This window comes from Tympanuchus pallidicinctus, unplaced genomic scaffold, assembly GCF_026119805.1.
Source record: "Tympanuchus pallidicinctus isolate F22 unplaced genomic scaffold, pur_lepc_1.0 scaffold21, whole genome shotgun sequence".
Taxonomy (NCBI): Eukaryota; Metazoa; Chordata; class Aves; order Galliformes; family Phasianidae; genus Tympanuchus; species Tympanuchus pallidicinctus.
Genome location: NW_026294733.1, coordinates 545961 through 570317, shown reverse-complemented (window position 1 = coordinate 570317; position 24357 = coordinate 545961). Strand labels below are relative to the sequence as shown.

At 49.1% G+C, this 24357-nt stretch overlaps 3 protein-coding genes across 3 annotated transcripts; 2 read left to right on the top strand and 1 right to left on the bottom strand.

Moving 5' to 3' along the window:
• Nucleotides 1-1582: 1582 nt before the first annotated feature.
• SMIM3 (small integral membrane protein 3) lies at nucleotides 1583-3227 on the bottom strand. The gene is made up of 2 exons (XM_052684424.1): nucleotides 3131-3227; nucleotides 1583-2387 (listed from the first exon to the last, which is right to left on the bottom strand). The coding sequence occupies exon 2, from the start codon at nucleotides 2384-2386 to the stop codon at nucleotides 2207-2209; it is 180 nt and encodes a 59-aa protein (XP_052540384.1). The 5' UTR covers nucleotide 2387; nucleotides 3131-3227; the 3' UTR covers nucleotides 1583-2206.
• A 1226-nt stretch (nucleotides 3228-4453) lies between these two features.
• On the top strand, nucleotides 4454-16097 carry DCTN4 (dynactin subunit 4). Its single transcript, XM_052684418.1, has 13 exons — nucleotides 4454-4625; nucleotides 5636-5706; nucleotides 6012-6190; nucleotides 7085-7128; nucleotides 7821-7928; nucleotides 9442-9515; nucleotides 9682-9794; nucleotides 10816-10925; nucleotides 11607-11680; nucleotides 12093-12147; nucleotides 12549-12656; nucleotides 13038-13135; nucleotides 13854-16097. The coding sequence occupies exons 1-13, from the start codon at nucleotides 4491-4493 to the stop codon at nucleotides 14065-14067; spliced, it is 1383 nt and encodes a 460-aa protein (XP_052540378.1). The 5' UTR covers nucleotides 4454-4490; the 3' UTR covers nucleotides 14068-16097.
• Nucleotides 16098-16294: 197 nt separating this feature from the next.
• Nucleotides 16295-24187, top strand: RBM22 (RNA binding motif protein 22). Its single transcript, XM_052684419.1, has 11 exons — nucleotides 16295-16421; nucleotides 16806-16859; nucleotides 17807-17836; nucleotides 18785-18917; nucleotides 19184-19284; nucleotides 19483-19655; nucleotides 20242-20442; nucleotides 20950-21114; nucleotides 21601-21689; nucleotides 22159-22290; nucleotides 22967-24187. Exons 1-11 carry the CDS (start codon nucleotides 16368-16370, stop codon nucleotides 23095-23097), a joined length of 1263 nt encoding a protein of 420 aa, XP_052540379.1. The 5' UTR covers nucleotides 16295-16367; the 3' UTR covers nucleotides 23098-24187.
• Nucleotides 24188-24357: the final 170 nt, after the last annotated feature.

Here is a 24357-nt window from a genome sequence, read left to right as displayed (position 1 = left end):
GCACGCAGGGAAGGGCTGACCTGCTCCTGAACCGCCTTTTCTTTTCCTAAACCAAAACAAAAATAAATTGTTCCTTGGGTCCTGACGCCAGGCCAGCCTCCCTGGGGAGAGCACTGAAGCACAGGGAAGGGTTCAGCAAGCTGTGGTCGACGGATCCCTATCCCCATGGCTGAGTTCTGTGAGATCCTTCCTGTGTCACCCCAAATCCATGCCGACGCTGGAGCAGCATCCTCCACCCCAACAAGGGGAGTGTGGGATAGGCTGGCTGCCCAGCAGCTTCCCTCCTTGGGTGTTTTTCTGCTGGAGCCAGCCCCGCCTGCTGCAGATGTTTGGCAGGGGCTGGGGATAGACGGCCAGCAGTGCTTCCAGTCTCATCCCTGCTACCACCACCTCCGGTGCTGCAGTGGGACAGCAGCATCCTGCCCTGCCCGGCTTTGGGTCAGCACCAGGCACTCCACACCCATTGCTTCCATACCCTTCTCCTCCAGTACCGCTCACCCCTTCTGCACATCAGAGGCTGTAGAGGCCACAGCAAGGGACAGGGAACCCGTACACCTCTGCTACACCCCGGGAGCCAGCACACGGCCATGGAAAAACATTAATCCCAGCACAACCTGTGAACTTTTGTTGCAGGTGTGCAATCCCCCCTTGTCATGCTCCGGAAGCGCCCCTGCTCCCCCCCGCTCTCCCTTCTGCTGCCATGTTGCTTCACGTGGCTTCGGGCTCTGCTCACAAAGCCTTCTTTGCAATGCTCCGCAATGCCTTTCCTGGAAATGTTTGCAATAGGATCAAATCTTCCCAGAAATCTCCGCTGCCACAAAAGGAAATCCCTCATGCACCCCTGGCCCAGGAGAAAAGCACTAAGGGAGGTGGGAACAGCTGTTTTTTGCTCTCTTACCTCAAGCCAGGCTTCCTCCTCAAACCACTAACACAGCTGTGGCTCTGTGCCTATCCACCTCCTGTTATACTGCTCTGCTCTACATACCACGCATGTCCCAGGCAGCAGCTGCTGGCAGTGGGGTGGGATGGGGGAAAAGCAAGGCAGGGGCTGCTCTGAGCCTCAGCACCGTGACCACCACCAGCTGCACACTGTGAGTGCCAGCGAGAGAGGGAGAGAGGAGGAACAAAGGAGGAAGAAATCTGGTTCTTTGCTCAGTTCGGCAACTTGAGAGGGGAGAGCAGTACAACAGCTCGAAAGGAGAACATCTCCTTGCTCCCTGGGATCCGCGCTTTCCCCTGACCCCAAAGCAAACCCTGCCCAAAATGAGAGGATGTACCTCTGCAGCGGTGAGCACAGCGTTTAAGCAACCGTTCCCACATCCCAGCCTGATTCAGCTCACTGCTTACGTACATTCTCATGTTGAGTCATGCCAGGATGCTGGTCTGGCCGCAGGGCTTCTGTCCCACACACAGCAGCCCTGGACCTACATCGCACCCAGTGCAGGGGCTGCACTGCAGCATGGGGCTGTGCCAGTGGGCTTGTGGATGGGCAAGGGTTTGGGAAGCTGTGACAAAGCGCTGTGCCCCGACACCAACCATATGGACAGAGCTGCACGACACATAGACAGACATACAGACAAAATAGAATAAAGTCAATTTATTTTCTATTAGCTTATTTGGTCTGGCAGTACCTGTGGGGGAACCCTCTGCTGCCTGTTTGATAGGAAGGCACAGGGAAAGGGACGCAGCTCCAACATCATGCAGGCAGAGGCAGAAGCTTCCCACACTCCTCTGTCCCACTGGACCCATAGCATCTGAACCCTGCAGGGTTTCTTGCAATTCCAGTTGATATCTGACACATGGAACCACTGGTGCCAGCTGCATTCCTGCTGGGATGGGCTCCTGCAGCAATGGTTTCAGCAGTACGGAGGCACAACCAGAAGCCACATCCATCATCTGGCTTTGACTCTTCTTTTCCAATCACCCCAGCAGCTGGAGAAATAACTATGCCAGGCATTTACGGTCCTTGCTGCCTTGCTGCTGGTACTGGGAGAGTCCCAAAATGGGATAACATGGCTGCAAGATGGCAGAGGAAAGCTGTCTTACAAGAACAAGTCACTTCCAGCTGGGCATCACCTCCATGTCCTCAATGCCACACAACCAGATCCTGCTGTGCTCCCCAGCAGCACAGTGGTTCACTCCCACTCCAGCCCCATCCTCTCCCCACTCTCGGGATGCCCCATGGTGAGAGTCCTGCTGATCTCCCTCACACAATGCCATTGCGTGTGGGGTGAGTCCGTACCCTGTAGATGATGACAGCTGTGGCTGGGCACAGCAACAGGGCTGTCATGATAAGGATGGTGGCCAGGATGATAAGAACGATGACCCAGATGTCCAAGATGTGCTTGGGGAGGGCAGCGGGATCAGCAGGGATAGGGAGGTCCATCCTAAAAGGGAGACACAGAGCAGTGATGGGGCTGTAGAGCCCAAAGCCTCCCCAAGGAGACCAAGTCCAGCTTCGGGCATGTGCTCTTTGCAGAGCAAACAGGCTTTGGCCAAAGCTCCTTTGAGACACTGTGGGATTTACGGAGTGCTTTGATGCAGCTGGATGGAAGCCCGGGGAAAAAAATGTTCCCTGTTAATTGCTGCTGCAATTAAAGGAGCTGATGGAGCAAAGCTGCCAGCAGGCATTCCACCAGTCACCCGCTCACTTTGGGGTCTGCTGGCAGTGCAGAACGATGCTGCAGTGAGGCACTGTGGAAAACCGGTGGGTGTCCAGCCCCAAAGCAGCTCTCTGGGGAAGCAGAGCACTGGAACGAGTGGTGCCACGCAGCCCGTGCTCACAGCTCCCCACACCCCCCGGTTCCCGCTGAGTCACGCAATTAACGGCTCAATTAGCAGCGCTGCTTCGGCACCACACGGTGGGCATCACCAGCGCGGTGCCTCCCCTCCTCCTCAGCAACTCGAGCGCGCTGAAAACACGCGTGGGCTGCGCTCCCGGCGCCTCCTCGACGGGGCGGGGGTCCCACGGGTGGACTCCGGGGCTGCTCCACGCCCGCTTGGTGCGCTCCGAGCTTCCCGGGACCAAGCGCGGTGCCGACGGCCACGCGTGGCTCGAGGCGGGGAGCAGCACCGCGCGGCACGAAGCGAATCCCACGGCGGTACCCACGTCCCGGAGCCGGTCCCCTACCTGCGGCGCAGAGCGGAGGCAGCGTCCCGCCGAACACGGCCCCGGCACGGAGCGCGGAGCCGGGGCGGCCGTCGGGGGAGGGACGGGGCGGGGAGGGGAAGCGGGGCCGGGCGGGGGAGGGAGTGGGGGAGGAGGCCCGGAGGGGAAAGAGGGCTGGGAGCTCACTTTCCAGAGCGAAGTCCGAGCCCCTGCAGCCCGCTATGTGCGGGAGAACAAAGGGGATGGGGTAACGCGGCCACTGCTGTGGGGTGTGGGGATGGATGTGGGATGGATGCTCCGTGGGACCAGTGATACGACTCCAGGGTTACGGCATGGTGCTGCGTCAGGGGAGGGTCAGGAAAAGGTTCTGCACCAGAGGACGGTGGGCATGGAACAGCCTCCCAGGGCGGGGGTACGGGCCAAGCTGCAGGAGCTCAGGAAACGTTTGGACACCGTTCAGCCATGGGGTTTGTGTGTTCCTGTATGAAGCCACGGTTGGGCTCGATGGTCCCTGTGTGTTCCTCCCAGGTCATGACATTCTTTCATTGTATTCTATTGACATTTCATGACTGAGCACCATCAAAGTTCACTTCCTCCAGCCAGGCAGCCCTGGCTCAGAGCCGGGCAGGAGCCCACAGCAGCTCACCCCTCATCAGCCTCCTGTGCAGCCTGGGATAAAGCCACACGGGGTCTTATCACCATGCAGAGGAAGCATCACAGCTGTGGGTTTCCTTCATAGCCGCACAGGAAGGGCAGGCGGCTGCTGGAGCTGCACGACACCGCAGGGTTCACACAGAGGGACCTCATTGCCATGCCCAGGAGCTGGCTTCATGCAGAGCATAGCACCCAGACATGACACACATCAGCAGATCTCTGGGTTGTTCTGTGCTGCTCACTTCGTAGTAAAGAGTGGCTGTGCCTGAGCTCTGCACAGGGACAGTCAGGAGCTGCAGGCACAGCTGGGGCACTGCTGCTCTCCTCCTCCCCACAGCCAGCGCACCGCTTAGGAGGCAGCTGAATGCAGCATTGCAACACTGCAGGAAGCACCTGTGCAACGTATAGGCAATGCAACACTGCAAGAGGCACCCAGGCCATGCACGCCCAATGCAACGCTGCAAATACCCATGCAACAAAAAACAGTGCTGCACTGCGAGAGGCCACGCGCATCCATAGGAACACTGCAGGGGCATTCAGGCTCTGCAGGCCGTACACGAGCTCTGCACACAATACAACAATATAACAGGGCGTCAGCGCGCCATCTAGTCCCGCCCGGCGCCGCAGGGGTTAAAGTGGCAGGTCACGTGGTCTCCACCGCACGCGGGGGCGGCGCAGCGCGGTGACGTAAGCGCGGCGCGGCGCGTGGCGGCCGTTCCCTCCCAAGATGGCGTCGCTGCTGCAGTCGGAGCGGGTGCTGTACCTGGTGCGCGGCGAGAAGGAGATGCGGGCTCCTCTGTCGCAGCTCTACTTCTGCCGCTACTGCAGCGAGCTCCGCTCCCTGGAGTGCGTCTCGCACGAGGTAACGGCCGCCCGGCCACGCCGCGCCGGCATACGGAACGGGGCGCTGCCCTCCGCGCGCGCCTATTGGCTGCCTTGTTTGTCGTTTATTCGCGACTCGCCTCGTCATTGGCTCGCCGCTCTGGCCGGGGGTGGGCACAGCGGTGCCCGGACTTAGCGATGCGATTGTCCATGCGATGTCCATGACAGAGGGGGCGGTGCCTCGCGGTGGATTGGCTCGGTGATCCTGTCCATCTGCGGAGCTTGGGTTTTGATTGGCGAGATCGCACGGGGCAGGGGCGGAACCGCGTGTAGAGGGCTGAGCTCCTTCGGGGCTGTGAGGCCTTGTCCCGGGCCCGGGTGGCCGCTCGGGCTCCCTTCAATTGCCCGGTTATACTGTGAATTAAGAAAGCATCAGAGGCTAAAGAAGCGTTACGACAGGCATTAGGTTCCTTGAAGAGGCGTGTCTGCAAGCCGTAAAGCCTCCCGGGAGCAGAAAATAGATGTGTCACCACCTGCCTCCACATCGTGCTGCACCCGGGAGGCCTCAGGCCTGGCTGTTCCTAGCTGTGAATGTTTCCTAATTTGGGCAGGGTCTCCTTCCTGTTACCGTTGTGCTAATTGACAACGTCAGTTTGTGGCAGCAAAACATTTCCTGAAACGTGTGGTTTTGTGCCTGCTGTAGGTACAAGGCAGAATAAATGTAGATGGGAATGGCAAATAGTGCATTGCAGCCTGTTGTCCGGGCTCAGAAGTGACACTGTGGGATCTGCAGTCATCCAGTCCCCGCTGTGCCTTTGCCATGTACCAGGCAGAGTGCTTTACGTGCCTTAAGAAACCTTCCAGCGTTACTAAACATCAGTTTTTGGCTGAGACAGCCTGAGGTTTCAGATACTGAAAGAACACCTAATGTCCTCTCTGGCTTCACCCACCTGTCCGCAGGCAAAGCCTCATGAATAGCACAGCAGTTTCCAGCTGCAGTCTGTGTGCTGCAGCATGGCAGAACAGTGACATGTCTGTGTTGTCCCTCAGGTGGATTCCCACTACTGCCCCAGCTGCCTGGAAAACATGCCATCAGCTGAGGCCAAGCTGAAAAAGAATCGGTAAGGTTCATTTGTCATCAAGGGCCACCATTCAGAGCAGCTTTGTCCTTATGTTCTGAGCACACAACCACATGTACCTGAAGCCCCCTTCAAAAGTTACTTCACTCGTTACCTTTTCGTTTGTCTTGGGGAAAAATTGTTTTCCCGTGATGTTGATTTAATCTTAATTTGCCTATTGAGTGTGTGTTCCTGTGCCTGTGGACAGAGATAGGAGCACTGTGATGGGCTGACAATTGGACTGGATGATCTTGGGGGGCTTTCTCAGCCTTAATGTTTCTGTGATTCTAAGGCCTTTCTCTCTCCAGGTGTGCTAACTGTTTTGACTGCCCCTGCTGCATGCACACCCTTTCCACTCGTGCCACTAGCATTCCTGCTCCGCTCCCCGATGACCCAGCCAAAACTACCATGAAGAAAGCATATTATTTGGCCTGTGGGTTTTGCCGCTGGACTTCCCGGGATGTGGGCATGGCAGACAAATCTGTTGGTAAGTGATGTGCAAAAATACAAGGCAAATAGCAGTGCACCATGTCTAGTGAAGGTAGAATACAACCAGCCTAGTTGATGGCTGTATGATAAGTATAAGGTTTGTCTAGATTTTCAGTTGCAGTTGGGAAATTAACAAGAAAATGCTTTTTTGGTGAAATCTCATCTGAAGAGCTGAGTTAGTGTAACATCTGACCCACTTCCATGCTGGTGTTACCTGACCTGTCAGAAAGCTGTCAGATGTGGATCTTTGTCAGTAGGTGTGCTCTCTCCCCCGGCTGAGAGCTTGCTTCAGTCTTTGAAGTTGCTCAGTCTGACAGCACAGAAATCTAGCTCATTTCCTGTTACTTCTGTTTGCTTAGGCTTATTTCAGAGGTATTAGTCAGTGTGTGCCCCTGTTTTTTCTCTTCATGACAGAAAAGGAACAAAGCTTTTGTCTATTTCTCAGTCCATAAGACACGCAGAAAATATGTATCAGGCTCCAGGAACGAGGCTGAGTAGAGCAGGCAGGTTCTCTTTGACTCCTAGTGTTCATGACTGAAGACCTAGAGGTGAAGGTGCAGAGACATGGGCAGCTGTTAATAAGAACATGTAGTTATAAACTGATGTGCATACTGCCATAGTCATCCTGGGTGCTGTTCTGTATTCCTCAAGCAGAAGTTGTTTAAAAACGCAGTGTAGAAGCTGGACAAGTCACTTCAACCCAAACCTGCCCATGAAAAGCTCATAGAGGTATATATTTATGCAGGTACAAACTTGAAGAACTGTGATGGTGAGAGTGGTAAATATAGGGAAAGCCATATTTCAAAGCTAGGACTGAAGCAGGTGGGTGTAAGATGTGATTTCTGTGTGGAGTCTGGAAATCTCCTCAGGACTTTGTTTTATTCTCTTGCAGCTAGTGGTGGCTGGCAGGAACCAGAGAATCCTCACACACAGAGGGTGAGTGAAGGGGAAGGCCACCCTTAGGCTGAGATGGCATCAGCTAAAAAGAGCTGTTAGAGGTGCCAGGCCATCTTGATCTTGTTTTTTGCACCTGTACAATTCTTCTGGTGCCATGTCCAGTTCATAATCTCTGCCTTGACTGAATTCAGTGGAAGGAAGGCCTCTTAGAGGCTTACCCATGGATGTCACAGTATGAAATTGCTTGTTTGGGAGGATTTCCAGTGCAAACGTAGTAACAAGTGGCACTGTTAAAACTGCACTAATGAGCATGCTGTCTCTGTGTGTCTGAGGAAGGCTGCTATCTAATGAGAGGTGTTCTTAACCTTCGACAGAGCACATCAAATTTTGCCTTACTGGTCTACCTTTAAAACTCTTAATAAGTTTGAAAGCATGCTTTGGAAAAACTAAAGGATGAATCTAAACGGGGACAGTTACTAACTGGAAAATCAGAACAGGATGCTGTTTTCTGGCAGGCCTCATTCCCAGAGGAACATCAGCTTGTCACCCATGGTGTGCATAAATGAATGTTAAGGCACAGCAGCGTCCTTGATGTATATCCTGTGATATACTGGAACTAGGAACGGAACGAAACAATTAGCAGGAACCCCAGCTTGTTCACACTGAAATATTGCAGCTGGTGTGATGTTTGTTCTTCTTTCACTGGTATCTGTTCCTCTTCTTAACTCCAGATTAACAAGCTGGTTGAGTACTACCAGCAGTTGGCTCAGAAGGAGAAGATCGAGCGGGACCGGAAGAAGTTGGTGCGGCGCCGAAACTACATGCCTCTGGCCTTCTCGGTGAGCTGGGAGCCCTGTGCTCTCAGAGCAGGCAGAGTGAGGCACAGCAGCCTCAGCTTGGAAAATGGTTGGGTAGGAGGGTAGCATGGTAGGGCTACTTTCTCTTTCTGCTTTCTCTTCTTTTTTGAATTGGGAATAACATGAGGAACATGCGCCAGGATTTCTTTAGGGATGAGGAGTTTTGCACCCTTTAATTTGTACTGTACTGCATTTTTCTGTAATAATCCTCTCTGATAGTGTCAGAAGGGTTTGTACTTGCCAGGCAAAGGAGTACATATCCAGCAGTGAAGTGCACTGCAGCTGTGGTTACGATGTGCAGCCTTCTAAGGAAAGTTGCATACTGCTGCTCAGTACCAAATCAGGATTGTCCTGCACTTTGCTGCATGAAGTCTCCACTGAAATTAATTAAGTTAAGACTTGATTGTGGCCTGAATTACTTGTTCATTGTAACTGTCAGGTAAACGCTTACTTCGTTCAGCTGGATGACTGCATATGCTTGCTACTTCTCAATTAACTGTGCCTGCTCTGTGCCCTTGCTTGTGTCTTATGGCTGCATTTTTTGTCTCCGTTGCTACCTGCTGCTATTTTGGGGGCTCTCCACAGCAACACACTATACATGTAGTGGTAAGTCTTTTCACCATTTCTGCTGGTGTTAAAGCTCTCACGGTACCAACTGAAGGGCATTCTGCTCTTCACCTCTCCTCAGGGCCTCTGACTTGAATGTGTATAGAGCAAAAGCACCCAAAGGCTAATTAGTTAGAGGGTAACATGTTTAAAAAACATGGGTTTTTGTTAGTTTGGAAACAGGGCTTTGTCTTTGGGTAAGTACTTTGCACTTGAAAGGCAGTTCTTCACAGATCTCAGCCAAGAGGTTGTCCATCTGCATACCTTAGGGAAATGGTACTAATCTCAGTCTTCTGATTCTTGAGGAACCACCAGGCTAAGGCTGATGCTCAGATTTCTCATTTGGTAAGAAATAAATTTTCAGTTGAGCCCAGAAGGAAGATCTCTGCTTCCAAACATCATGTGTGCAGTTCAGCTGCAGAAAGCAGAGGAGTAGCTCAGCTGTTCCTGCCGAGTGGTTGTGCCTGGTGAGAGAGACAGACCGTTAGGTAACAGAGCTCATAGGAAATGGAACCTTCCAGCATCTGTAGGGAGCATTTCACATGGACACAGAGCCACATCTGCCTAGTTCTTGTGCAGTTGAGCTCTCACTCTGCACAACTGACAAGCAGTTAAGGGAGAATACGTTAGTACTGTAGGCTGTTGGTTTAAAAACAAGTGTCATAAGCAGTACCCACAAACATTCGTCTCTTCCCATTGTTTTCTCCTCACTCACAGTTTGAGCAGGGAAAAAAAAAAACCTTGAGAGGCCTCGAATATCTTTCCCTTTTTGCTTTAATTTGCTTGTTTCCCTATGCTTATCATGCAGCTCAAATATGAGTTTGCAGTAGGTCTTGTTGCCCTGGGAGGAAGCAGACCTCAGGCTGACGATGCCTTTTTGTTCCTGTAGGACAAATACGGCCTTGGAACCAGACTTCAGCGCCAGAGGCCCGGTGCTCCCATCAGCGCTCTTGCTGGACTCTCGTGAGTGTCACCTAATAGAAACAAGTGCATTTTCATCTCCTTGTGCACTGTTGTCTTGCACTCCTAGCACCTCTGCCTTCTGTGGCATAACGCAGTGCTATCCTTGCTGTCTGTCAGAGCATTTGTGCTGTGTTTTATGACTAAGTTTCCTGGCGTTTTGCTTCAGTCTGAAGGAAGGAGAGGATCAAAAGGAGATCAAGATTGAGCCAGCTGATGCAGTGGAAGAAGTAGAACCCCTTCCCGAGGATTACTACACGAGACCAATCAATCTGACTGAAGGTAATACCTTAATATTGTGTCCCTTTTGCCATTCATTTCATAACACAGATGGTGTTTGGAAACGTGTCAATGGGTTCCTAGTGGTTTAAGGTTTTAGCATGCTGGGGTTGAAATGGTGTGAAATTTGTGATTTTCTAATGGTGCTTTTGATTGCAGCTCAGCAAAAATAAATACATAAATCAAATAAGGAAAGCTTGGACCCAAAACCAACAGGCGTCTTTGCTACTGTTTCATTTTTTTCACTGATTGTAATTTTTCTGCATGTGACATTGGGGTGAAGGAAAGACCTGACATCCTTTTTCAAATGATAGCAGATAATAAGGAAGTAGTTGTGCTGCTCGGGAGTTGGCACCTTACCTGACCTGTTAAGTAACAGTTGTGCATTATTTTGACATCAGGTTGGAACAGTTTACGTATGCTTGTGAGACAGTTGACTCCTGATTCAATCAGCACATATTGTAGATTGGTCCAAGAAATGTAGGAGTGGATAGGATAAAACAGCAGGAACAGGAGGCATTCTGAACTTTCTGCTGAGGTGGTTCTAAGCAGGACAGGTGTCCTCAGTTCTACAGGCCCACAAAGTTCACACATATTAAATAATTCATAAAAGATTTTTGGGAAGGCATGGATGGTCTCCTTTCCTCATGAGACTCTGTCAGTGTTGAGAAAATAGGATGCTGGTGAAGAAGACAACTTCTGCGTCGAGGGAAAGGCTGCCAGGTGGCTGGCTGCCCGTTAGACAGTGGTGAGCCTTTTTTATGGAAGAACACCGTGGGGAGTTTGGCTGCTGAAGTTCCTGTGTAACTGCAGTCACTAATTCTTTGTGTGAGTCTGAATTACGCAAGCTCCTTGCTGCAGACTTTGTCTCCTATTCAAGCAGCACCCAGCTGTGGCAGTAACAAAGCTATGAAAGCTGACTTGCCCTTTGCACACATGCTGTTAGGCCAGTGCGTATGTGCAGTCTGGCTTGAGTTTCAGTGCGTGGATAAGTTGTAAATTTGGTCTTCTCTGTGTCACCCAGTGACAACACTGCATCAGCGCTTGCTGCAGCCTGACTTCCAGCCAATCTGTGCTTCCCAGCTCTACCCACGTCATAAGCACCTCCTGATCAAACGTTCACTGCGCTGTCGGGTGAGTAATGACTGCAGAACAGCACTTCTTCTAGGCTCACAGGACTTGGGCTATGGGAAATGAGCTCTGCATTTCTTTTTTTAAGAGAAACTGCTCAAATGCTTCTGATGGTTGAATACTGGAAGCAGCATGAGGAGATTAGGGAGGCTGTCGCATCTCTGGTGTGATGACAACGCAGCTGCCCTTTCATGTTATTGAAAGGCTTGTAGAGACACAAATATGGACTTGCAGAAGAGTCTGTGTGTCCTGCCACACAGAAAGAGAAGAAAAGCAGGGAGCTGGAAAGTGAAGATGGGCAAGAATTAAATCCAGTTTCAGAATGTTTTCTAGGAAATCGTTTGTGTCAGGCAGTGCCTGTATTTAAAGAGTAGCCCACAAAGAGGTCAGCCTTGGATTCCAGTTATTTGTGCCTTCTTTCTGCTCCAGTCAATGTCTGAGTATTTTTAAGCTTGGTTCCAAGTTGTATTTCTGAAATTGCACCTATAGAACTGATAAGATACTGATACAAAGTATCAGTAACTTGCCACCATTGTGGCTACATGCACCCCAAGATAGCTTGATGTGTACTGTGCTACAGGTTGGTAGTGCTGTGGTTAGGTGGCCCTGTGCCTGCAGCTCTGGCTCATCTGTTTGTGAGCACACGCTATCTTTTGGTGCTAACAAAAATATCTTTGTGTCTAGAAATGTGAACATAACCTCAGCAAACCAGAATTCAACCCAACATCCATCAAATTCAAGATCCAGATGGTTGCTGTGTAAGTAAGATGTGGAGGGTGGGGCCAGCAACTGCCTACCAATACTTAGAGCTTTATATTTTAATTTCTTTTGAGCTTTGATCTTGTGTGTAATTGTGTAATCTGTTAAAATGACATAATCAGTTAATTTATGTATTTGAGTAATTTGTAGTAAGTTTGCTCGCTCGTGTATTGAAAGCTTGCTGAGGACCTCAGCAGTCTGAAAAAGGCAGTGCATGCAGTTCAGCCCCATGTAGTAGCAGGAGTTGTAGGTTTAGCCTTAGATAGCAAAAGGCTCTTCATTTATTTGCTTGATGTAAGCTAAGCACTAGTATCATTGAACATGCTATCCAGATGCTTGTGAATACTTACTTCAACAGGTTACAGGCAGCAATGCAGTTTATCCCATTCATTCGCTCTGTTGTTCTTTTAGTAACTACATCCCTGAAGTGAGAATCATGTCTATTCCCAACCTGCGCTACATGAAGGTCAGTTCTTTCTTGCAGAAACACATTAGGGTAAGATATAACTGAGAGGTGTGGATGTGGGATTGTTTCCTGAGGGCTCTGCTAGCTTTGTTCAGAGAGAGTGCAGGGCTTAAGGGAGCGGTCAGAATAAGAGTGCCTGCACTTGTCACACCGTGTGAGTAGATTACAGTGCAGTCTGGTGTCTGGCATAACAAGTACATGCTGGTGTCTGAAGAATAAATGGTGTGGAGAGCTGCATGATGTTGCCAGCATTCTGAAGGAATGGGGCTGTTTGCTGTCCATCCTTTGAGTAAGCAGTGTGATTTTTGAAGGTGTCGATTGGTCACACAGTGGGGGTGCTGACAGTAATGATGACTTTTAGCACGATGACTTCTTGACTTGCAATTCTTGAATCTTTCCAGGAAAGCCAAGTTCTTCTGACTCTGACCAATCCAGTGGAAAATATCACACATGTCACGCTGCTGGAGTGTGAAGAAGGAGACCCTGACAACGTTAACAGCAGTGCCAAGGTATTGTACCTGCTGTGCAAGCCAGGCCTCTTCCAAGGCTTTCTGCTCCCGTTTATCTTTCCTCATGTGGACCTTTAGTCCATACTGACTGTGTTTCCTTTTCTTCCTGGGAGGTTTAAATTACCACCATCAATGTAAACATCAGCTCTTAATGTATTTTAAAATTCTGTCTGATCATTGAGATCCAGAGCCCAAGGGAAAAATATGTGACTTCACAGATAAGAGTTGTAAATAGAGACTGCCAGAGGAGGGAGAAGCCAAGGGTAAATCATTCTATTAAGCTGTAGGAGAGCTTAATTCCCTCAAAGAGAATTACTTTGTCCTGTTTGTGGTGTAGATGGTGCTCAGTACTGAAAGGTTTCTGTTGGTGTTTTGTTTCAGGTGGTAGTTCCTCCTAAGGAGCTTATTCTGGCTGGCAAAGATGCTGCAGCAGAGTATGATGAGCTGGCAGAGCCTCAGGACTTCCAGGATGACCCTGAGTGAGTGCTGTCTGTCCTGTAGGGACCCTGTCCCTGAAATGCTTGGCACTTTAACCAAGTAGTTTGCTTTGTACTCTCTCTGTTCTGGGTGCTTTTTTCTTTCTTTGTTTTTAATTGTTAATTTGTTTAGCTTTGTGATCAGAGAGGAGCAGTGCAAATCTTTCTCTTCTGTTTGTGGTTTGGAATGTTCAGAAGACATTTCATCCCTTCAAAACAATTATGGTGTTAGAGCAGTTGAGTTATAGGTGTTGGTACTGATTCTCTCTTCAATACTCTTGTAATCCTTTCCTTTGCAAGCAGAGGGTTCAAAGAAGTGATGGGAACCACACAATAGTGTGTACAACAGAGTTGCCTCCAGCTTTAGCATTGAAATACACCCTACAGCCTCTTACAGAGTAGCTTGGACCATGTATTACGGCCTTTCTCTGTTGCATAACTAACTAGGTACATAACTTTCATGGCCAAAGCAGGCATGTTCTGTTCTGCCAGCAGCTGCCAGCTTAGAGGAGGGTAGTGCATTCTGATCTTGAGGCAGGAGGGGCTGTGAGTCCCCTGGGAAAAGAGCAGCAGCCGCCAACCAGAGCAATTGTTCTAGTGAGGCATGTTCAGGCCGTGGGCTGTAAACTGAGCATCCCTCTTACTTTGTGTCAGAATAAATCTCTCAGAACAATAGATGGAGAACTCAGCTGACCCAGTTCTTTTGTCTTCTGTTTTGCAGCGTTATTGCCTTCAGAAAAGCCAACAAGGTAGGAGTTTTCATCAAGGTTACCCCGCAGAAAGAGGAGGGCGACGTGACCGTGAGCTTTAAGATGAAGCACGAGTTTAAAAACCTTGCTGCTCCAATCCGGCCCAGTGAGGAGTGCGACCAGGTCTCAGAGGTCATCTGGCTTACCCACCACGTTGAGCTCAGCCTCGGTCCAGTGCTCCCCTAAAAGCTCCCAGCACTCGTGTCCCCGTGGCTGGCTGCAGGCTGGACTGTCAGTGAAAGAATGCACCCTGGTGAAACCTTCTGTGAAAGCTCCTGTGTGATGTGTGGGTGTGTGCCACGGGCTGCAGCCAGGCCGTCAGGAGGAGGCTGCGTGGGTGAGGGTGCTGTGGTTTGGGATGATTTGTTCTCTCTTCTTATCGTAGTGCCCACTAACTAAAGCTCTGCTTCCCCACACTGCCACAGGCTAGTTTAACTCGCAGCACGTGTTTCAGCACGCAGATAGAGCTAGCTTTCTCCAGATTTGTGTTACTGGCTGAATTTGGCTTTATCGACAAAAAAGAAACCCTGTTGTTTTTCTTCTTCTTTCAAGTCAGCCCACGAACCTAATGTTACATACACAGAAGTGAACTTTTTCCCCACATGGAGCTATGCCCTTCTCAAACAAACATTTCAGGAGGTGGCAGTGTCTGCTGCGTTACTGACAAGTCTGTTGCTGCAGCATGATGCTTTCTTTCCTTTGTTTTTTGCTTCCTGTTAGGATACCTCAAATAACTGTGGGGCACTCGGTTGTACAACCCTTTCTGTTCTTGTGGAAAAAAACACTCTGGCACATGCAGTTTCCTTAGCCAAAGTGGTAAATCTTTTCACAAAGGAAACGGTCACTTTGTCTTCAGTCCCAGAACATGAAATACTGCAGTGCTCGTGGATCTGACTGGCCACCAACCACACTGTAGGCTCGTCGTTTTGCAAGGTGGATGTGGTAGTGTGAGTTGTTAGAAACTGGGAAGTCCCATTGTGCTACATTTCTTTACTGAGGTGAGAGTGGTCCTGAGAGGCTGCCTGTCAATCTTCGTATTAATAAATGTGTGTTAATAGGGATAGCAATCAGTACTAAACTTGGAGAATTGAGATTAGCTCTAGCATACAAAAAACTACTGAGGCTGTCCAAGTTCATACTGTTTTCCAGCTGTGGGAGTGGGGGTATAAAGGAGGAAAGGCTGTTACACTGTAACTAGCATACACTGTACAAAAAAAAAGAAAAACATTATCTGGGGTGTAATGTGGCCATAGCCCAAGCTAAAACTTTTAGTTAAGAAGAGTGTATGCAGGATACCGAATGCCAGTTCACTGCAGTAGGACAGTGCGAGTGGGTGAGATTGTTTGTCCTTGGGAGACTTCAATTTCATTCCCAGTTCAATGTTTACTTTCATTACCTGTTTCTGATGGAGCTTTGATGTGCTGGCTTTGGGAGGCGTTTGTGTATCAGCCAAGGACAGCTTTGTTGCTCACGATGTTTGTGCTGTGGTTCTGCCACCCCAGAGCTGCAAACTGCTGTGTGGGAGAGAGGGATAAGGCCACGTCTCCTGCAAACCAAGCAGCCTGCCTTAGTGTGCCCAGAGGGCTGGTTTCCCTGTGCCCGGAAGGGAAGCACGCGCCTTACAGCCCTGCTCCTGCAGCACCTCCCAGAGCAGCAAGTCAGCACGTTTACAATGCCTAGGTTACACAGGTGTACAGCATGAGTTTAAGAAGTGTAGTTTGTATTTATTAATGTATAGCGCTAGCGTCTGCTGCTGTTTTACCTTCCAGATAACAAAACACTTAAACCGTGGCCATCAGTTCTCTCCTTAGCCGCAACACTACTACCTATGGAAGCAGCTTTTGGGATGCTGCTGGCTGATGGAGCCCTCTGGCTGCAGCTCCCGGTCCCAGCGCCACCGCAGGCATCGGGATGGGCTTGGGCTGTGCTCTGTGCTCCTGGACAACGAGGAGCTGCTGGGCTCTGTGCCTGCCGACAGCTGCTGGGGGCGCAGATCGGTGGCTGTCCGAGCAGTCCGGTGTGCTCGGTGAGATGTTCCTCTCCTTTAGGTGCTTGTAGGTGATAGCAATGCCGTGAGCTGTGTCTGTCCGTCTGTCTGTCCTTGCTCCCGGGTCGCAGGAGTTCTTGCCCATCGGTGTTACCCGTAATGACAGGCGACTGTTGCCTTACTGCTTAACTTCATGTAGTAATCTTCAATAAAGCGACCTTGGCTCTCAGGCTCAGCACTGTTATTTACACCGCCGTTAATGGGGAAGTAGTAACAATTAAAATATGAAAAGCTGAGCACCCCTGCTCGCCCACCGCCTTCACTCCCGCTCGCTCCTGCTGATTCTGCCGCGTTGGCTCATCTCTATGGTTGTCTAGGACAGTGCCTAGAGCGCCCCCACTGCTCCTCCCGCGTCAGCGCGTCGCTAGCGGAAGTGACGTCACTTCCGGGTCCTACCGCCTGCCGGGATCGAGGCGGAGCGGAGCGGCGCGGGGCCGCCATGTCGACGTCGCTGGGCTCCAACACTTACAACCGGCAGAACTGGGAGGATGCGGTGAGCCCGGGGGGATCCGGCCGGCGGCGGGGGGCCGTGCTGTGGGACTGGGGACTGCGGGCTGGGCCGAGGCCACGCGATGGGGCCCCTAGGGCCGAGGGCGGCTTCTGCTACGGAGCTGGGGAGCGCGGGCCTCGGGAACGTCCTTTGGGTTGAGTGCGTGTGAGGTGGGCGGTGAGAACAGGAGCGGCTGGCCTGCTGCGGTCCTTTAGCCATCAGGGCGTGGGTTACGGCTTCTCATATGGCTTCTGTGAGCCGGTTCTATGAGCACCTTGTTAAGGCAGGCCGGGTTCGCTCGGCAGGGTGAGCGCAGAGGGTGGTTCCAGTGCTCTTGCGATGATTTGATTGCTCGGTGCACGTTTTCTTTCTTTTTCCTCCGCTTAGGACTTCCCTATTCTGTGCCAGACGTGTCTTGGAGAAAACCCGTACATTCGCATGGTATGTGCTGGTGGCCCTGTGCCCTTCGTTGGGTGCTGATGGCCATACAACTGTTCAGTTTTGAGGGCTCAAGCAAGCTTGGATGCAGGAGGGGATGCTGAGGGCATGCACTGGCTCCTTGGCTGTGCACTGCAGGCTTTACTTCGTGCCTTTGTTAGTGCATCACATTGTGGTGGTCGGTGCAGGGTTTGACAATAACTCGGTCCAAAAGCTGAGCAGGATGTCACAGTCTGATGTCTGTAGTGCAGGAAATACCAATAAAGCTTTGGTACCAGTAAATCATGTGACGTGGGAAGCAACGAGCTGCTGAAATATTAAATAGATGAGCACAATCTCTAAAACCTGCATAACATGAAAATGAGCTGGAGCTGTCTTAGAAAGGCTGCTGACAGTAATTTAAATCCTGCTTTGTTGACCTTGGTTTAATATGTCCAGGATGAGTCAGGCCGTTCCATGCTGCTTTTCTCAGTGCTCAGTCCAGTTACACGGGGCATACCTTTAGATTATCTTTGCCTTGCGTTTCCTTTCCCCAGGTTTGCTGAGAGCTGTTATATTCTTATGGAATGTGACTTTATAGTCCGTATAGATATTTAAAAAATGCTTTGTTTTGGTGTGTTTGCTTTATGCACTTACATCATTTTGATTAAAAATAGCATTAATAATCTGTTTCATGATTGTTTTTCTTTGGTATGTGAGGTGGTGCTCGTAATACTTTGTTTTAATGAGTGCTTCTAAAATGAAAATAGGTTGAGAGTTTCTTAGATTATTTTTTTTTGGTCCTGTTTGCCAGGCAAGAGAGATTCTGCTTAAGCACCAAAAGTAGAGGTGAGCGAGTCTAAATGCAGTATGATAAGAGCAGGAGCACTGTGCTATAAGTTCAGTGATGATGTTTCATCATTCACTATATTTTGATATTTCATGTTTTCTATTTATTTATTATATTTCAGACCAAAGAGAAATATGGAAAAGAATGCAAGGTATGTTTGTTGTCTTTTTGAAGAATGAGCTTCTAAATTGGTGCACATCTGGGAGTAAGTAATGTGTGTTCAATGCTTTTTAAAACATCTGCTGGCTTCAGGAAAGTGTTTATCTTGGCTAAGAGCTTAACATGTACAAAACTACATGAAGTTTCATTTGCATCATCTTCACTGTGTTACTCTTGAATCATAAAATTACTGCTAACAGAGTTAAAATTTGCTCACAGTTATTACAATTATTAGATTGTGCTGAAGTATTTCATGTTTTCTGTTGCAAGTTTGTTTTTACTGCTATGTGATGCAGAAGTCACTGGAGTTTAGGTTTTGCTGTCGATCTGTTATTCTTTGCCAGCTAATAATTTGTGTTGGCCATTGTACGAAATAAGGCAGGTTTGTATCTGAGAGAGCAAGAATCATTTGGCTTTTCTTGACTTGAGTTGTCCCTCTGCCCCATTCTCACCCGAGGCAGGGACAAGGCACGTGTTGAGGTCTTGCTTCTGTTCCTCAGATACATGTGCAGCAGGAGCAGATGCATTTTTCCAGCACACAACACAGAGGGCAGTACTTCCTGTGTCAGTAAGCTCTCGCTGGCGTGCTGCAATTTCAGTGACCTCTTCGTTTACTCATTATTGGTAATTTGTCTCTAGTAGCTCCATGCTGACATCATCTGGAATAAAAAATGAATTCTTTCCTTTGAGTAGATCTGCTTTCAGCATTCAGGTTACTTAAACAACTCCAAACCTTCCCAGACCTTCCAAAAGCTTCCTCCTCTCACAGTAAGGCAGCAAATAGCAATCAGCATTATCCTGAGCTCTTCAACTTTTTTTGCCTAGAACTTTGCTGAAGATTTCAGTGAGCCTAGGCGTGTTTGAGTTCTACATTTCCATGCAGGAACTGCTCTGGTATCTTGGCTGTGGTGCGACAGCAGCTCGCTTGTCTGTCTTTCAGATTTGTGCCAGGCCTTTCACAGTGTTCCGCTGGTGTCCTGGTGTTCGGATGCGTTTCAAGAAGACAGAAGTGTGCCAGACCTGCAGCAAGTTGAAGAATGTCTGTCAAACCTGTCTGCTTGACCTGGAATATGGTGTGTAGCACAAAGGGCCGGCTGAGAGAAGCAGCAGCTCTGCTTGCTTCTGAAAGCTTCTTAAAATGCGTGCATGACATTGGAGTAGTTGTTTCCAGACTTTGAGAAGAGCAAGTCTTTGTGATCAAATCTCTTCTGAGATTCAGGGGCAGCTTGGTGTGCTTGAGCAGGAGACAAGTTATATCTGCTTACCCTGAGTTGCAGTAACTATTTTTTTGCTCTTTCAGCTTGTGCTTCATAGGGGTTTTTTGTTTGTTTAATTCTAGGTTTGCCTATTCAAGTCCGGGATGCAGGACTGTCCCTTAAGGATGAAATGCCTAAATCTGATGTCAATAAAGAGTACTACACCCAGAACATGGAGCGAGAGGTGAGAAAGCATCATTGTGAGCATGGTCTTTGTGTTTGGATGCGGACAGGGGAGGGAGGGGATCAAACACACTTTCTCCAAAAAAGAATGACCTACGTCATCTTCACATCATGTGTTTGTTTTCATTCTGCATTACGTGTCAGCACTGTGTGTGTGTGTATATCTGTAATAATTTGTCTGCTCTTAACTGCTGTGTAGATAGCCAACTCTGATGGCACTAGACCAGTGGGTGCACTAGGAAAAGCTACTTCTACCAGTGACATGCTGTTGAAGCTGGCTCGGACCACTCCTTACTACAAACGTAATCGTCCTCACATCTGTTCCTTCTGGGTAAAAGGGGAATGCAAGAGAGGAGAAGAATGTCCTTACAGGTACAGCAATATCTTACATAGTTTCTGTTCACTGTGGTCAGATACGCCTCCCCTTAGGGACTGAAGAACAGGAAGTGCTGCAGTGGGCAGGAGGTGCAGCACTGTGATTGGAGTTGGTGTGAAATTAGCAGTAAGGTGGCGTGCAGCATCCGTGGAAAAGTCCTTGTTGTGACAGGCTCATCTGTGAGGAATTTGCTGCGTAGGTTTGTGGTGTTTTGCCAAAGCAGTGACTGCAGCCCTTCTCTTGCATAGTTCATTTCTTCCCGTCGTGGCGTCAGTCCCCACAATCACAGGTCTTTGTATTTGAACAAGAGGCCATTTGAAATCCAGCTCTTACGTTTTGTAGTACTGAATGCTTGGCTGTCAGAAGTGCCATTCATTCTGAGCTCCAGGCAGTTCTGCCAGCAGCGTGTTGGTAGCCCCAGTCTGACTTCTTGGGGCTTTTTGTTCCAGTGTGACATCTTTCTGTGAGCAGGGCGAAGCGTACAAGCAAGCAGATGGTGTTTAGAGGGGAAAGTAGTGGATGAAGTCATGTCAGCTGCAGCTGTTGCTGGCGTTAAGAAACGCTTTGTTTGCTGAACCCCAGGCATGAGAAGCCTACAGATCCAGACGATCCTCTGGCTGATCAGAATATCAAGGATCGTTACTATGGAATCAATGATCCTGTAGCTGATAAGCTGCTGAAACGAGCATCGACCATGCCTCGACTGGACCCTCCTGATGATAAGACCATCACTACGCTGTACGTTGGAGGGCTTGGAGATACTATCACTGAATCAGATCTCAGGTGTGTTGGTGTGTCTGCTTGTATGTTTTATGCTTTGGGTACTTCTCACCTTCAAGGGAGGAAATCTGTCCTTCAAAGGGGGGCAAAAAAACTGGCTTTCAGTTTTCTTTAATGGGGAACTCGTGGGCAAGTGCAGAGGAGTGCCAGCTTGTTGGAGAACAAATAAACAAGCACATTTCAAGAGCTTTGATTAAGAGAGAAGTCTTAAAGATGATTCATCTTTCTGAGTTCTTGGGGATAATGTGTTTTACTTTTTACAACAAATTCCATATCTTCTCTCTAGTTGGCTGCTGAGAAAAGCCCCAACCCTTATCCTACACTAAAGCATTTCTTTTATTGTTCCACAATTACATGCAAGAGCAAGTGGCTTGATTTGTACTCACTGCTCTGAACTGGTGATGGAGAAAGGAAAGGATCCGAACATACCTGTTTGGTCACATTTAACTGCTGTTATTCTGTGGCTAAGAGGAGCAGGCTTTCATCCTCTCTCATCCTCCCTCCACGCAGAAATCACTTCTACCAGTTTGGGGAGATCCGGACGATAACAGTCGTGCAGAGGCAGCAGTGTGCTTTCATCCAGTTTGCCACCCGACAAGCTGCAGAAGTGGCTGCTGAGAAATCCTTCAACAAGCTCATTGTCAACGGCCGCAGGCTCAATGTCAAGTGGGGAAGGTGAGCACTGGAGTGACACGGAGACACGTTATCACTTTCTCAGTTGCCCTGTGCATGCTGTCCTCGGGGGCTTGATTCTCAAATAGACAGAACTGTGTGGATCTTTATTTAGTTATGGAATCTGGAGAGCTGGATTGGCTGTTAAGCTGAAGTAGGTAATGAGCTGCTACATAGCTGGGGTTCTCTTACAGTCTGTTCTTTTTTTCTTCTTTTTTTTGCCAAGTAATGGGATCTGGGTTCGAGATAACACAAACTGTGTAGGGAGTTTGCTGGTTGAAGGTCACAGATGAGTTTCTGTGGTTGTGCTTCCTCTCTACATCTTGTAAACAGTATGGCATACTTGGTTCCATACTTGGTTCCAGCCACCTCTGAGTAATTTTTGCTCATTTCTGGCCTGCAGCAGTGGATCTAAATGATGAAATGTAGAACTATCAGTGTATCTCCTTACCTTGCCTTTTCTCATCCTTGTCCTTTGTGTGTTTTTAGGTCCCAGGCAGCGAGAGGTAAAGAGAAGGACAAGGAAGGTACTACAGAATCCGGGATAAAGCTGGAGCCGGTTCCAGGACTTCCCGGAGGTAAGGGAGTAGCTTTCATCTCTGAAGCTGACCTGCCTCCATGGGAAGGGCTGGAGTTAAAGCTCTGCAAGCAATATCAGCTCAGGACAGTAGAGGCACTGGTGAGCCCAAAGCAGTTCCTGACAGTAGGTCTGTGGCAGATCCATCTGGAATGGGAAGTGAGCTTTGCGTAGAAGCAAATTCTTGCTGAAAAAAAGGTTATCATGTGACTGGTGAATGAAAGTCACTCAGCTCCGAGATACTGGCAACACAGACTGTTGAAGGCTTGATTCATGTTTTTGTAATTCGTTGAGTGTTGTGTGAAGGAAAAAAACAAAGCTGGCTTCTGGTGGATAAAAATGGGGGGGTGTTCAGCAGTTCTTCCACAAGGGCACACTGGTTGTTTCTCCTCCCTAAAGGAAGATGCTTCTGCAGCTCTTGGGATTTCCATAACCACAGTGCGTTTGCTTTTTGTTGTTGTATCCTGCAGCCCTCCCACCTCCTCCAGCTGCAGAAGAGGAGGCTTCTGCAAATTACTTCAATCTACCTCCTAGTGGCCCTCCAGCTGTGGTTAACATCGCCCTGCCGCCGCCTCCTGGCATTGCTCCACCACCACCTCCAGGTACTTGATTCTCCTCTTCAGATGAAGGTGTGGAAATTGGGGTTCCAGCACGGAGGGCTAGAGATGTAGTCCTTGCTCAGCTGGGCTGTAACACTGATTTTCCTCATCTCTGATCATGCAATCTAAAACAATTGTATGAAATGAGCCGTCAGCACGCTTTGGTTGAACTGAGCTGCCTGTTGTGGTGTGTATTCACTTCCAAGTTTTCAGGCATGTCAGAGATCCCTGTTACTGGTATTCAGATCTGCTCAGGGTATTTGCTGACTGGGTACACGGTGCATTAACCTGAACATCAAAGGGTAATTCTGCAGCTGGTTGAATGCCAGCCTGTGTTTGGCTGTGTCTGTATCTGTCTGAAGACAAGTCTTTTTGTGGGGCATCATGTCTTGTGGATGTAGCTGCTCCACAGCTGAGTAGAAGGCAATTTAGATTGACCTTAGACACACGTGCCAGTCCCCCACCAGCTTTTATCTGCGACTGAGGATGTGTATTGTTTAAGTGTTGCTCCCAGTTTTACTGAAAAGAGAGGAGTGGTTCTGAAGACCTGAGGAATCACAGCACCTCTGTGACGTGCAGCAGTTAGCCAGGTGTTTTCCATCGGTACTCAAACAGCAGTGGGTCCACACTGAGTGCTCTGGTGCTTTGTCTGTACGTGACAGCTGTTTTTTTCCTGCAGGCTTTGGACCACACATGTTCCACGCCATGGGGCCACCGCCTCCCTTCATGAGAGCCCCAGGCCCCATTCACTACCCTTCTCAAGATCCCCAGAGGATGGGTGCCCACGCAGGAAAGCACAGCAGCCCCTAGCACGTCGTGCCACCCTTGTCATTTCAGTAAATGTTATTTTCTAGTTACCATGGTAGTGCCGTATGTTGAGCTGTGGGTGAACTAGAGAAGCCTTATTTCCCTGCTTGCAGACACTGGGCAAGCTGAGCTCTGTGTCGCTGTTAGCTGATCAGATCGTTAAGACATCACAGATCTTTCATGTAGTGTATGGGGGTGGGGTGGGAGGGGGGCAGAAAGGACTGTCAGGTGGGGATCAGATGTATCAGAATTACAGTGCTGTTAGTGTATCCCATTTGCACACTTTTGAAATAAACTTCTGGAAAAACCAGATCGAACCCTATTCAAGCCCATTTGGTATCTTCAGTCTGAACATTATGGACTGTTTAAATGTGATGAGAGACTTCTCTACGTCAATTAAGTAATGACTTGTTATTCTAATTAGGTATTAATCTTGTACTATTAAGCCAGGACAGAATAAGAGCTGAAAAACAAGCTTATCACATGTGCCAAACTCATGGCTTTGCCTGACAAGTGCCACAGAATTTCTCCTTTTTTTTTGACTTAAAAAAAAAAAAAGAAAGAAAGAAGCTTTTGGTGCTTTATTTCTAACCCTACCTTGAGCAAGATGAGCAGCAGGCAGCCAGCTGGTAGTGCAGGCGTGGCCTGGAGTGACAGGTGAGCAGTTTTAACCTAATGAAGGTCCCCAGAGGTTGGGCTTCTGCACCCCCTGCAGCTGTCAGCAGCAAAGTACAGCTGCAAACTTGTCCTGTGTATTTTCAGAGCATGTTTCAGGCTTTCAAGGGTTTTGATGCAGACTTGAACCTGTGAGATGCATACAGTATGTTTCTGATTTGATAAGACGTGAAACCTTTCTGTTGTTTGCCTCCACCCATAGCATTTGTCTAGGAGCAGCTGTGTCTTCCATAGAGCCTGCAGTTGAATAAGATGTATGGGCACAGGGCTAGAGAATTTTAAGATGATATGTATGTCTGCTGCTTGTAATGGATCTGTGGGCATTTCTCTGTAAAGCAAAACACAGTGGGACCTCTTCTGAAGCCTCATTTGCTTGTTTAAAAAAAAAAATACATTAAAATATGTGAATTTTTCAGTACTTTGCTTTGACCCTGGAGCAGGGTGCCTGAGGACTTTGATTTTATTCAACTGCCACCAAAGCAGCTACAGGGTGTGCTGTAGCACTGAACACACTGCTGGCTCTCCGCACTGCCCTGCAGCACCGGGCGCTGATCCTGCTGAAGGCACGTGGTGCAGTCAGAGGCACAG

What these genes read in the sequence shown, in the direction of transcription:
- SMIM3 (XM_052684424.1), bottom strand. Translation starts at nt 2,386, where the DNA reads ATGGACCTCCCTATCCCTGCTGATCCCGCTGCCCTCCCCAAGCACATC.
- DCTN4 (XM_052684418.1), top strand. Translation starts at nt 4,491, where the DNA reads ATGGCGTCGCTGCTGCAGTCGGAGCGGGTGCTGTACCTGGTGCGCGGC. An exon ending in GCCAAGCTGAAAAAGAATCG is followed by an intron (nt 5,707 to 6,011) that starts GTAAGGTTCATT and finishes TTCTCTCTCCAG; the next exon opens with GTGTGCTAACTGTTTTGACT. An exon ending in AACGTTCACTGCGCTGTCGG is followed by an intron (nt 10,926 to 11,606) that starts GTGAGTAATGAC and finishes CTTTGTGTCTAG; the next exon opens with AAATGTGAACATAACCTCAG.
- RBM22 (XM_052684419.1), top strand. Translation starts at nt 16,368, where the DNA reads ATGTCGACGTCGCTGGGCTCCAACACTTACAACCGGCAGAACTGGGAG. An exon ending in TCTGCTTGACCTGGAATATG is followed by an intron (nt 18,918 to 19,183) that starts GTGTGTAGCACA and finishes GTTTAATTCTAG; the next exon opens with GTTTGCCTATTCAAGTCCGG. An exon ending in CCCAGAACATGGAGCGAGAG is followed by an intron (nt 19,285 to 19,482) that starts GTGAGAAAGCAT and finishes ACTGCTGTGTAG; the next exon opens with ATAGCCAACTCTGATGGCAC.